Genomic DNA, 13,828 nt, shown 5'->3' on the forward strand with positions numbered 1-13,828 from the left:
GTTTCCACTTCCGACAATACTTTACTGCAGATTGCCAAATTTAAAACTGTTGACTTACAGGAGTAGAAGGTCAACAGAATTATTGAAAGGCTAAATGACTTAAGACAAGGCAAGAGAGCTTTTCACTGATGGCAGAACAATACCTTTTACCCTGCAAATTGAATGTTAAATCTAGCTGTCCAGGACAGCCGGAGTCTGTTTCTACTCAGCTGGGCTGCCTAAACTTTTAAATATAGTTACTATTGCGAGGGTTTTCTCACTGAGCTTTCACTGAGCTCTCAGTGAGCTTCTTTGCAATCATTTTGAAACGCCAGTTGTTTTGTCCAAAAAATCTGGAGCAGAGTGAGCACAGACACATTTATACCAGTCCATTGAGAATGCAGTTCACATGCAGAGCTGTTTTCCATGTGTGGATTGCTCTCCATATATGACCCTTCAGGCCTGGGGCCAAATTCAGCCTTCTGGCCCTCTCTGTCTGCCCTCAGGTGCCACCTCCTCCTCAACCATGGCCTCTCCCCAGACCACACCCCTCAGCCACACAAATTTCCACTTCCCTTGAGTGCTTTTGCCTGACTGGCCATGCCCTTGAACTCTGATAAATGCCTCTTGCTTGCTGGGATGGTAGAGAGACAGGCATGTGTGAGCTTCTGTAAAAGTAGCCAACTGCATTAAGAAAAAATTTACATTTGTTGCTGGCCCCCTTTTGCATCTGGTCTGGACCTCCACTGGAATAAAATAATAATAATAATAATAATAATAATAATAATAATAATAATAATAATAATAATAAGAAGAAGAAGAAGAAGAAGAAGAAGCAGCAGCAGCAGCAGCAGCAGCAGCAGCAGCAGCAGCGGCAGCAGCAGCAGCAGCAGCAGCAGCCCATCTGACTGGGTTGCCCCAGCCACTCTGGGTGGTTCCCAATAAAATAAAATAAAACTCAATAAAACATCAAACATTAAAAACTTCCCTATATAGGACCGCCTTCAAATATCTTCTATTTTGTCAAATAGTTGTTTATTTCCCTGACATCTGATGGGAGGGCATTCCACAGGGCAGGCACGACTACGGAGAAGGCCCTCTGCCTGGTTCCCTGTAACCTCACTTCTCGCAGTGGAAGAACTTCCAGAAGGCCCTCAGAGCTGGATCTCTGAAAGATGCTTGGGTTTTGGAAAGTCTCCAGGGGATCTTCCTCTCTATGTACTTAAGCCTTTGGATGTGGTGGTGACGACAGCTAACAAAAATAGCAGCAGCAACAGGGTGTGGCCCACCTGGCTTCCTTCTTCTGTTTTCGAGAGGAGCTGTGCATACCTACAGGCAGGCTTGCATCTGCAGCTTGTCTATTCTCAGCCTCGCTGGATTGCAGCCAGCCAGCCATTCCCAGCCCTCTCCCAGCTGGCATGTGCGCCTGAGCCACTTGGCAGGCGACAGCCACCACATGCATCTGACGGTGGCATTTTTAGAAACACCACAGCGATGAACTCACCCTCCCGTTTGGAGGAAGCGTCTTAATGCGGAAAGCATCTCTCTCCAATAAGCACATTCCCCATCCCACATCAATTCATTGAAATGTTATTTATGTTCTCTACACACAAGTCATTCTATTGTCTTTAGGACAGTCTAATTTGAGGCGGATACTGCTTTGGGTGCAGGGTGACTGCCCCTCACTCCCATGTGCAACATGTTAAGCAGTGCAAACATACGTACTTTGCAACCGAAAAAGGAGGTGGGTGATCTAAGCAACAGCTTTCGCCAGGGCAATTTATGGCAGGCGGTTGCCAGCCTTGGTTCAGTATAAGCAACTGCCTATGGGCAAGCCCGTATTTCCTGCATGATAGTTGTATGGTGATCAGACCTCCACAACAGTGGCTACATGCCAGCCTGGGTAGGTTTGGTATAACAGCTAATTGTTAGACAAATTGTTTTAAGTGATTGTTTAACTAAGTTGCTAAAAAATAAATGAATCATATACTTTCTGGGTTTTTTTGCAAAATTTCGCAGAGATTTTTTGTTTTGCTTTTACTTCCATTGAAAGTTTAGCACAACAAAATTACATTGAAATTTATTACAGACTGCAGGGATCCACGATGCTTCTAATGACAACAGTTGCATTGTATTATGTGAAGACAGCATACAAATCAGCAGCCAAATTGCAAGTTAACATAAGATGACAAATAGGAACCATGCCTTCCTGAAGTCTCCTTCTAGTATTTTCCTACTCCCTAGCCTATCTTGTTAACTTTTCAACATGGGCTGGATGCCAAACACAAATGACCCCCTTCAAATAGGGTTAGGTTTTCACAGCCTTCCAATTTTGCTGTGTTTTCATGAATACTATAAGCAGCATATACTGCAACGAGCATTTCAACTTTAAACAATAGCTACCCCTTTTGGACATCCACAATATGGGTTCCATCTGAGGTTAAGCATCAGATGCTATGGTGGACAGAGAATACTTGTGCAAAGGACAGAACCTACAGGATTTTGGGTACCATGAGAATGAAGAGAAAAGGTTCTGAGATGGACCACACAGCGAAGACGCTGAAACAGGCTGGGCAGGCATTTGATTAAGTGTTGGGCATCTCTTCATCAGAGGCATTTACACTGGCGCAAGATGAAATAGCGCTGGAAGTTTTATGAAAGGAAGGAAGGAAGGAAGGAAGGAAGGAAGGAAGGAAGGAAGGAAGGAAGGAAGGCCCGTGTGCTGCTCTGGTTCACCAGAAGCGGCTTAGTCATGCTGACCACATGACCTGGTAGCTGTACGCCAGCTCCCTCAGCCAATAAAGAGAGATGAGCGCAGCAACCCCAGAGTTGTCCGCGACTGAACCTAACGGTCCAGTCTTTACCCTTTACCTTTACCTTTAAGATACTAGGAAAAAGAGAAAAGGAGATGGGGTTTGTTTTTAGAATTTGTGATTTTAATAAATACATTACACTACCATGCAGTAGTGCTGATAATGAAGATATGCACGTCTGCTTTCATCTTTTGATCAAATCCATATTCGAAAACCCCCCAAAGAATGGCATTCATAAAGAAAAATTATCCACACTGTTTGCTGAGCAACAACACAATGTTGGAATTGCATCAGCAGTGTCAAACACTTTTGGACAAAAACTATTAACGGTTGAAAACTTTTTTTTAGGTTGCTTCCACATTGCCAACCTAAATTATGCAGTGCAATGCAGAGTCTTTTAAAAATGTTTTAAACATTTTTAATTTTATTTTATTTTATTTGTACTTAGTATTAACTTTTTGGTGCTTGCTGCCCCAGTCTCCTTCGAGAGGAAGGGCAGGCTAATAATAATATAATAATAAACAAATAAATCTATCACAGGTGCAGAGCTGTGCGTATATGCAGAACAGTTAACAGCTGAGATCCTTCTCTACTCAGCAACTTAGCTGGATGCACATTGTTTGGGGTGCATGGCAACGTGTTCAGCCATTACCTGAAATGAAAGACGCTGCTCGTAGCAGCCAGTGGCCCAGCTTAGACCAGATCCCAGGAAGCAAGCAACTCATGCCGTGCTAACATAGCCTGCATCCATAGCTTTGGGCTCAGCTAATGGCCATCTGTGTGTCATGGCTGTGGAAAGTATCTGACGCTGCAGTTCCACTGGCACAGCAGACTTCCATGGAGCAAACGTCTTCCTATCTTCTTCCCTCCAGCCGCTCACCACAAGACCAAGTCTGGAGGGTTGGGGGACCATCCAGAACAAATTTAGAGGCAGCGAAGGGGGAGGAGAGAACATGGAAGTTCTGTCGTATCAGTGGAATGCTGCTGGCCCGACACTGAATACAACCCTGTGTGCTTAGGACATTATGCACCCTGTTGAGAGCTGACAGGAAAGGACAAGGGGCTCTACAGTCTTACAGGGATTTCCTTCCATGCTCACAGGCCTGCAATGGTGTAGCTGTGGTATCCCAATGCCTTTTAAACTGATGAGGGAACAGGAAAGGGACAGGGAAGTTTCAGGAGCTGATATGCCAAGCAATTTACATCTCTATCCAAAGAGCGTCATTAGGCCTCCAAAGCAAATCTTGGAATGAATCAAATGGACTGACCTGAGCTGCACCCTTAAGATAAATAGATGGACAAAGGAAGATACAGTACATTTACAATAACGCCAGTTATGGAGAGATTTTAGAAATCGCCTCGTTGCTTCTTTCATCTGCAGAAACAACTGAAGTAAAAGTCATTTTGGTAACTTAAAGGGTGACGTTTTCTCCTTCAGTTCGTAAGGCATTTTTTATTAAAAAAAACCCAGGACTCCCTGCTCTATCTGTATTCAAATACACTTTATTAAAGGAATGTATCTAAATGTATTTTCAGTAATACTGTCCCCCTCCTCTCAGGAACAGATCTCTGGCGGAAGGAAGTGGAATACACATTCCAAGCCAAAGACGAGAGAGAGGCTTCATATGTCTTCCACCATCCAGTTCAGAACTGACACCTGCCATTCTCAGAGAAACAGGTCATATTCTTATTGTTCCTTGCCCTAACCTGCAGCTCATTTAGCTTACACAAGCAAGTCTAAATCTTCACAGACTGCTAATATGTTCTGTTTATGAACATTTGTGAATGTTCTCTTGATTAGAAGAGTGTCAGGTCTTTGTGAGAAAGCCTTCATTCATCCTTCCTCAGTCATGCTTCCTCTCTTCATCTGAGAATTTTACAAAAAGGGGAACAGTCTCTTCTTCAGGATGTAAAGCACAGTGGCCAAAAACAAGGCAAGGGCGAGAAAGATGAGCAGCTTATCTGTCAGCTCCCTGCGGTTGTACTTGGTAATGAGCTTCCGCCCCAGCTGTATTGTCCCGGACATGGATTTGAATTCCTCATTGGCATCCAGAATGGTTCGTGAGGAAGTGACTGAAAAGGGAAAATGCAACGTTTCAGCCCAGTGTTTCAAAGACACTCTCAAAAGCACACATACTATGCAAGTCCACTTTGGGTCCTGTAGCACAGAATACAACACACAATGCAATAGGTACATTGGCTCAAAGCCCCATGGCAGCAGGCTGTAGAACCTTTCCATTTGAGAAAAGCTGAGGACAAGTCTGGTGAAGACAACGCAGCACAAAGGAGATTGTTCCACTATCTGCTTGCCTGAGGGAATGATGTCCCCTCTCCTTCCCCAACCCACCAGAGCAGATCTGGGGAAGGTGCGGGGAAAGACATGCGGCAGGAAGGGAGAAATCCTGTTGTGTTAGAAGTCGTCCAGCTTCCATTAGCAAAATGGGTTAGCTGAATACAGCCCAACATTTGCCTTCATCCAAGGACCACCACAGTCGAAATGGCCTTGCATTTTTCTGTGGAGCCCCATTCTTAGAAGACAAAAATCAGAGCCGGCCCATACCCATAAGTGAAATTGATCATGATAAGCAAGCCTCCCTGTTGCAATTAGAAAAATCTTATCTCAGTCCAAAATTTCATAATGAAGCCAGATGGAATGATACCAACTGGCTAAGTAGAAAAGACATAATTGGCAATGGGAGTAAATGTAGACTTAGTGTCAATGGTGTGCTATCCGCTGCAAAAAAAATGACAGATACTGCAATGTTCATGTTACTTGATAACAGGCAGGATAATGTGGCAGTTTAAAAGCCAGAATGTCCATTTCACCGTTTTAAATTTAGAATGGAGTGGAAAATTTTGAAACTGAAAAGAAAAGAGTTAAGATTATACTGTTTTGATACATTTCCAAACAAGGTTAGAATGTGGATCAGGAGCTGTTTAAAATCAATTGTGATAATACCTTGGGGAGAAATTTAATACAGCACTAAGGAGATCACTTTATCAGTGCAAACATTTTTGCTTGCCTGATGGAACTCTCTCCTCCTCACTCCCCTCTGGGCTGTTCATGGGTCCTCCCAATCCTCAAGGAAGGCACAGGGGAAACACTGGGGTTAGGGGAAGCCCTGTTGCACAAGCAGAAGTCCTTGCACAGGCTTCCACTAGCAGGACCACTTAGCTGAATATGACCTACGGACTTCCTAATACACACAAGTTGCTCTGATGTCCAGCACCTTTTCTCTGAAGTGAGCAAAAAGTCATTTTTTAGTCTTTCTCTCTTGCAGAAATGCCAGGTAAACTAAAAACATGTGTGCTGATCATAATAAATTACACAGCTTTGCAACCAAGTACAAAATATATTGCAAGAAGTGGCCCTAAAATGAACCACTGTGCAGGGCTTCAGTTTCCATTATGGGAGGTCAATTAAAACACACACTAATGGCAAAATGTTTAGAAGCAAGCAGCTAAGGAACCAGTATATTCCTACATAGGTAGCCCCAAAAGGGTATTTCAGTTTGCAAATACATTTTGCTTGATAACGGAATTTTATCAGAACCAAATACATTTCTTTGCCATTTTATTTTCCAACCAAAGAGAAAAGTTTTGTCATTCTCATGGTACATGAAAGATTGAGGTTGTTTATCATGGGAAGTGACAACTGTGGGCTTCCTGACTCCAGATTATTTATTGCTTGCTGCTGTAAGGACTTCTTCATTTTTCCATCGTGGCAACATTTTAATGGTAGATTAAGTACAGCTGGCTTTTTCAAGACGAGTGACCTTTGCTAGCTATACCTCAACCAAACAGGATGGACTCTTTAACAGAGGACAGTCTCACTGCCAAGACTGTCACTTAGTGAGAGAGGAAGCATACACTGAGGAGCTGCAGACAACCATCAGCCCTGGAGGGAGAAGGAAGAGGCGGACCCTGCGTTTATTGAATCCATCCCTTCTGTTTCTCCCAGCAAAGAGAAGGCAGAAGGTCCAGCTGGTCCACTTTCCAAATGACCCACAAATTTTAACAGCAGATTTGATATACAGTTTTGAGGGCTGAAAACTGTCAGGCCAAACTCTGGCTTTCTAACGCAAAGCCCAAAACTCTTTTAGAAATGCTTTAAGACATTGCTTGAGTTGAGTGAAAGAAGTTAATGTGGGTGGGAGTTAACTATTGGTGCACTTTAAAAAGAAAAGCCCCATTTGAAACACATGCATGTTCTTCAGAGTCCATGCTGTAGAGGTCTGGATTTGATACATGGTATCCTGATGTATGATATGATATGATGATACGACATGATATGACATGACCTGACATATTATACTATAATAACAACATGCTGGTTCGGGAGAAAGGAGCGTTTCTTTTTCCATAGCTAGTAAAGTAGCCAAGAGAGCTACTGAAGGAGGGAATCAATCATGTTGTTCCTCCTCTGCCATTTCACTGCAATTCTGTGCTTCCCGGCATAGGATTAAATATTTAGCTGTCGGAGGCAGCAAGAGAGAGAAAATGAAGTGGGGGAGTGGGGGGGCGGGGAGATAGAGAGAGAGAGAGAGAGAGAAAAGGTATGCACTTTTGTGTTTTTATATTGTAAACCATCCTGTGATCTTCGGATGAAGGGCAGTATAGATATTTAATAACTAAAGGGAGTTTAATAACTCCATGGCAGATCTGGAGGGTGGAACATGAGAACAGGCCTTTTCAGTAATATCTTCCTGTTTGTGGAAGGTTCTTAAATTTTTATTGGTTGGCTTGCTGTAAATGTAAGTGTTTATACTGTGTTGTAAGTTGCTTAGATGAGTCAATCAACTATTATTATTATTATTATTATTATTATTATTAACAACAACAACAACAACGACCAAAACTGCACACTGTGGTCATTTACTTACCTAAGGTCTGCATTGTCTCCTCACTCTGCCGTACCTGCTGAGACATCATCCTGCTAATACCCATCAGGTTCTCTGTGATGTTACTGGCCCCCTCTGCCAAACTTTCCTTTGTAGTTTTTCTTAAAAAGAAAAGAAGGGGGTGGGAATAAAACTTAATATAAAAACAAAATTATATTCCCAATTACTCAAAATGCTTCAAAAGTGATGGGAACCATAGAGCTGGAAGATATCAGCCAAGCATTCAGATACACATACAAATGCAAGCATACGCCTTTAACATTCTGTTTCAAAATAAGTCTTGAATTAGAAATCAGGGCAAATTATTCATACAAGGTTTAGGTTAATCTTTAAACATTTCGTCCAAAATAGCCATCTGGCTGAAGTACAGGGGTAAAATTAAAATGTAATCAAAGATCAATACATCTAACTTGGCACAATGGCAAGCAACCATTTTAATGATCTGAGATTCTGTTTGCTCCTTACTGTGCAATCCTATTCAGAAGGGGCCTACTCAGTCAGCAGAGCATGACTCAGGGTCGCAGATTCAAGCTGCGTGTTGGGTGGGAAATTCCTGCCTTTGCAGGGGGTTGAACTAGATGATCCTCGTGGTTCTTTCCAACTCTACAAGTCTATGATTCTACTCCTAGGAAGGTGGGCAGAAGACTGCAAATGGTGACCTCCTAAAGCAGAGCTTGACACAAAAGGCTTAGGAAGTCCCACCACATAACACCTGGCAGCCGAATTCCAGAGTTATAAAAATACTGTGTACCTTTGTCGTAAAGGGTCTCCACCTCGAAGCAGTTCATCTTTCTCTGCATTGTCAATGGCAATTTTACAAGCTAGATTTGCCTTCCTCCAGGCTGTCTGATTGCTGAAATTATTAATATAGTGAGATTTAGCACAATGGTGATAGAAACACCCCTGTCTGTATCAAGAGCAAAGCAGCAAAGATAACTGCATACATTAAAATGTAACACTCCATTATTATTTGACATAATTAACAACGATCCTTAATGGGCATGCTATATCAACACTATTAACAGCTGCATCTTGCATTTTCCTCACCTTTTTATGTTCCACTCTTTATCTGAACACTATGAGAATGCTGTTCCTGGCTCTACTGTCTGTTCAACAATGAAAAGGTCTGGATGTCCGAAGAAATTAATAACAGTCCATCCTATTCTCTGGAAGGTTGCTAAGGACACTCACAGTATTGGATGGATGCCCTGAATTATGCAGCTATCATTGAACTCAATGGGACCTACTTCTGAGTAGACGTATAGCCAGTACAGTGCTGTGAGTCTAACCTAGACACCCTCCATGCTGTCACTGTTGCACACAAGTGTTGTCTATACCAAACATGTGTCAGAGCTCTAGGTTTTTCGGTGCTGACACCAATTGAGTGTTGGGAGGAAGGGGATACAAGATTTCAGCCTAAGCACTTATTGGGAAGAACCCTATGTTGCACAAACAGACTCCTGCTCACACAACAGGACTTTACCCTCCTTGTCTCCTCCCGTGCAGGCCCCCACATGCCCCCAAAATCTGCTCCAGGGGTCCCCCAACTCTCAGGAGTAGATTATGAGGGCTGCAGGAAGGAGGAAAGGAAGGTGGTCTTGTTGTGCAAGTGAAAGTCCATTTTGCTTGCACATGGACACAGCATTGGATACAGCCCAGTGGTAAACAATATTTAGGGTTCTACTGACCTGAGCATTTGCTTCTTATGGTTCTCTACTTCTTGGAGCAATGCTTGCTTTTCTGATTCTCTATCTTGCTCCTTCGCCATCTGCTCAAGCTCCTAAAGCCGCGAACAGCAGGTGCATATTATCATTTTTAATATTATTTTTATTCAATTTGAATACAAGCAACAACAAAATTCATTACAATGTTGTTCCTACTTGGTAATAAAGTCTAGCTGTTCTCTTGGGTATTTCTTTCCTAATCAAATTATACACAGTTATTCTTTTAGCACATCCTTTTCAGCAAAAAGATAGCTGGGTCTTTGGGGCTGTTAAGGTCACATTTTGCTTATGAGTGACAGAAAACAGAGAACCAGAGAACCAGGTTTCTAAAAAGCTGTTATGCTTAGTGACATGCTATTTTCAACAATCAGTTTTGCTGTAACAGAAAAGGGTGCTTATTTGTGGCTCAGTCGGCAGAACATGAGACTCTTAATTTCTAGGTCATGGGTCCGAGCCCCACATTAGGCAAGAGATTCCTACATTGCAGGGGGTTGGACTAGATGACCCTCGTGGTCCCTTCCAACTCTACGATTCTAGGATTTAGCAACTCCCCACCCCCACCCCAAAATCTATTTAGTCCTCACCTGTATTCTAAGCCGTAAATGCTGAAACTTTTCCTTTACTTTGGCATTCAGTTCTGTAAGTGTACTTACAGGTCCCATACAATCCCGAATGTCCTAAAGGAAATAACAAGCAGTGTATAGAATAAACACATTTTTACATTGATGTTCTCTTGGGCTGTATGTTCAATTGCCAGCTTGATTGTTTTAAATATAAAGTGTAACCTTTTTAAGAAAACAAAATGTTTATTTTAAATGTTGAAATTGCAACCACCAACAGGTTGCAAATTGACACAGAAATATCATCCATATTATCTACAAGCAATGTGAATTTAGTCCTAAAGGCTGATGTGACTGCTACAAAAAGTTACATAGTAGCTGATATGCTTCATGCAAAGATAGTTACATGACAATCCTACATATAAATCAATTATTTACAAGGATGCAAACTCACTGTACAGGTACACCTATCCATGGCTTAGCCATGTGTGAGCACACAACAGTAAATGCATGCAACGATTAACATTTACAGCTCTAATTCCTACTTGGAAGTGCCTTCTCTTTATAAATTTACTAGCATATAAAGTGGCCCCCTCTGAGCCTATTTTTGGAAGCTAGGGGAGCCTGGCATTGTGAGAACTGAACTGAAGGGGAAGGGAAGGAAGGAGGAGAGGGCATGCTTGTTTCATCACATTACTGTATACAGAACCTAATCAAACTGCTTAAAAGTTTCAGCATGCAAAACTGATGCCGAAGTTGCCCGCATGAAGTTGTAACCATGCCAGTGGGTACCCCCTGATGGGAACTAAATATGTCTTTCAGATCATTAAGAAGATGGTTGCACTGGAAAGCTATGGCAACATCAGTGCATTGTTGCCTGCCAACCGTGGGAAAGAGCAGGAGGCAAACAAGAATTAGTTATCTACAGTGTGATGAAATTCTCAAAGGTTCTTACCCCTACCAAAGGTTTCTCACATAGCAACACTGCACGAGGCCCTCCCACCATCAGACACCCCAGCTCCCAGGGCTGCCTCCAATCATGCCACAGAAGAGAGAATATCATATTGTGAGCAGATTTTTTCCAACACAGAGCTGAAGGTGGGAAAAGTTGCAGGAACTTTCCCTATCGTGGAAACTTTCAAAGGCTGAGGAGGCACCTCTCCAGAGTCTGATCCTGACACCTCTGCAGCTAAAAAGCTGTGAGGAAGAACTGCCATCGCACCAACAACAACACAATCATGCGGCACCTTAAAGACTTAACAGCATCTACTGTGGCACGTGGTAATTTGTGTGGATCATCAATTGCGTGGAATGTCACCCTGAACTGGCATTTGTGTGCATCCTGAGAAGTGCACGCCAGCGCCCCACAGCGGGCATCGTTGCAACTGCGTTGGCCTTCAAGTGCCTGACTCCGCTAGGACGCAGGCGGAGAGGGCGGCGCTAAGGGAACCTGGCAGCCCAGAGGGGGCGTGGCCACGAAGCCCCACCCACCCCAGTGTAACAAAAGACGGAAGTGCGTCTCTGAAGAAAAGCGCGTAGCTGCCCGTCGCCCGCGATGTATTGACCGAGGCCGGGGGCTGCTGTACCTGCACCGCCGCCTTAATCTCCAGGTCGAATTTCACGATCTCTTGGTTGCAAACTCGAACCGGCACGTCACCGGCGGCCGCCATCTTGGGAGGAACTACGGCGAGCGCAAAGGGGACAAGAGAAGAATTTCGAAACGCGGCCTCTCCGCTCCGCCCTGGTAGGCGGTGCCAACAAGCAGGAAGAAAACAAAGCGGCGGCAGGAGGAAGGCGGCCGAGGAGGCTCCTCCCTTTTCGGAGAGCCAGCCCCTCCCCACCCCTCACTCCGGGCGCCCCCCCCCCCAGGTCTGCATTCGTTGGTCTTTTAGGCGCTGCAAGACTCGCCTGGCTCTTTGCTGCCCGGTTGCATTTGCTGCCACGGGGAGAGCCGTACATCTCCCCGGCAGAGCCATTCTTAGAGCAGACTGGCTGTGGAAAAACAAATGGGGTTTTGAATTAGCCACAATTAAATTAACTCACATGGGTTTCAAAAGATCTGCTCAATGCACGACTAACTCTGGATTCAACCCTATATTATTATGGCACAGACCCTTGGGATGATCTCCCCAGGGAGCCTTAATTTGGCACAGAATCTGGTGACTTTTTGGCGGGACTTGTAGCTGGAAACCATTTTACTTAGTACGGGCTTTTATGTGTGTTCACTTTCTCCCCCGCCCCCGATCATTTTTATTGTACTTACAGATTGACTATTCCTAAATTGTATGTAATCTGCTTTGGGAGTGTTCACACATCTTCGTTTAAAAGGCATAGTTAACCATGAATGCCCAGATAACTGCAGCTTCCCTCCTCACTCCAAAACTATGATCCTTGCCTGAGTTATGTTCAGCCCAGTGATTGTGGTTTGTTTTGATGCAAGCCATGAACCGAGGCCAATGATAGTATCCAACAGAGACCATGTGTGTGGGTAGCACAGACTTCAGTCTCGGGCAAGAGAACTGCACCTTCCCTCTCTCCCCTCCTGCAGTCCTTCGGAGCGGATTTGGGAGTCATTGTGGGGGGAGGAGAGAAAAGTGAGGTTATTTTGTGAATCTCGTCTTCCTTCTGCATTAGCGGGAAGGTCACATCTCCCATTCTACACATTAAAGGGAGATGGAGATGTCTAGCAGTAATCAACACCTCGCCTGTCTCCAGCTTCCAAAAGGTGTCCTCCGTCAGCCAGTCAGACGTGAACGGCTGGTCCCAGCCACTGGTTAACGACCTATGTGAGCTAGAAACTCTTTAAAAGGTGACTGTTGCTGAAGAGTCCTTTGTCCCTCAGCTGACTAAGTATATGCTGACACATGAGCTCAGAAACTTGTTTCTAAGTAGCTGTATTAGGGTAGACTTGAATGAAAAGGTTAGCTTTGTTATTTTCTTGAAGCAACATTCTCCCTCTTCCGTTTGTCCTCTTGTTTCATTTTCTATTCTGTAATAAACACCATCGAATTTGGCTGCTGGAGTGTTGGGTGCCAAAACTCTCAGGGTTATTTCAACCTTTCTCCATGCCTAGTCACTTGGTTCATATTATATGTGTGAGTGGGGTTTGGCAGAGAAAAGCAGGCTACTTTGGACTCTGGGTGCTATCTTTGCTTCCCTTTGTATTTGCCTCTGTTCGCTGCAAAACATACCCATTGGGGATTAAGTGGGACGCAGGTGGCGCTGTGGGTTAAACCACAGAGCCTAGGACTTGCAGATCAGAAGGTTGGAGGTTCGAATCCCCACAACGGGGTGAGCTCCCGTTGCTTGGTCCCTGCTCCTGCCAACCTAGCAGTTCGAAAGCACGTCAAAGTGCAAGTAGATAAATAGGTACCGCTCCGGCGGGAAGGTAAACAGTGTTTCCATGCGCTGCTCTGGTTCGCACATGACCCGGAAGCTGTATGCCAGCTCCCTCGGCCAATAAAGCGAGATGAGCGCTGCAACCCCAGAGTCGGTCACAACTGGACCTAATGGTCAGGGGTCGCTTTACCTTTACCTTTAAGGCTATCAATGGCTACAGGCCATTATGGCTCTGCACTACTTCCACTATCAGAGGCAGTATGCCTCTAAATACCAATTCCTGGGAATTGCAAGGAGAGTGTGTGCTGTTGCACTCAGGTCCTGCTCTAATGCTCCACTCATTGCATGAATGCAAGCTTTGAGATACGTTCAACTTAAAAGCTATAAAACACACAATACTTACTTCTGTGGCTGGGTGGTTCTGTAGCATTTCTACATTAAGCATGACTAAAGAACCCTACTACTCCCAATGAAGGAAGAGAAAAGGCTAAGTGGAAGGAACCATGGTCAGA

General features: G+C 44.1%; 1 protein-coding gene across 1 annotated transcript; it reads right to left on the minus strand.

Moving 5' to 3' along the window:
- Positions 1 to 4,253: 4,253 nt before the first annotated feature.
- BNIP1 (BCL2 interacting protein 1) lies at positions 4,254 to 11,835 on the minus strand. Its single transcript, XM_083431006.1, has 6 exons — positions 11,564 to 11,835; positions 10,002 to 10,094; positions 9,382 to 9,473; positions 8,445 to 8,546; positions 7,676 to 7,794; positions 4,254 to 4,865 (listed from the first exon to the last, which is right to left on the minus strand). Exons 1-6 carry the CDS (start codon positions 11,645 to 11,647, stop codon positions 4,669 to 4,671), a joined length of 687 nt encoding a protein of 228 aa, XP_083287132.1. The 5' UTR covers positions 11,648 to 11,835; the 3' UTR covers positions 4,254 to 4,668.
- Between the last annotated feature and the right edge of the window lie 1,993 nt (positions 11,836 to 13,828).

Source organism: Podarcis tiliguerta, assembly GCF_965153285.1.
Source record: "Podarcis tiliguerta genome assembly, chromosome: 2".
In the NCBI taxonomy this organism is placed as follows: domain Eukaryota; kingdom Metazoa; phylum Chordata; class Lepidosauria; order Squamata; family Lacertidae; genus Podarcis; species Podarcis tiliguerta.

Coding starts and splice junctions, on each gene's coding strand:
- BNIP1 (XM_083431006.1), bottom strand. CDS start 11,647: ATGGCGGCCGCCGGTGACGTGCCGGTTCGAGTTTGCAACCAAGAGATC. Junction 7,795..8,444: donor GGAGACCCTTTACGACAAAG/GTACACAGTATT, acceptor TTTCTTTTTAAG/AAAAACTACAAAGGAAAGTT. Junction 4,866..7,675: donor GGAGACAATGCAGACCTTAG/GTAAGTAAATGA, acceptor TTCCCTTTTCAG/TCACTTCCTCACGAACCATT.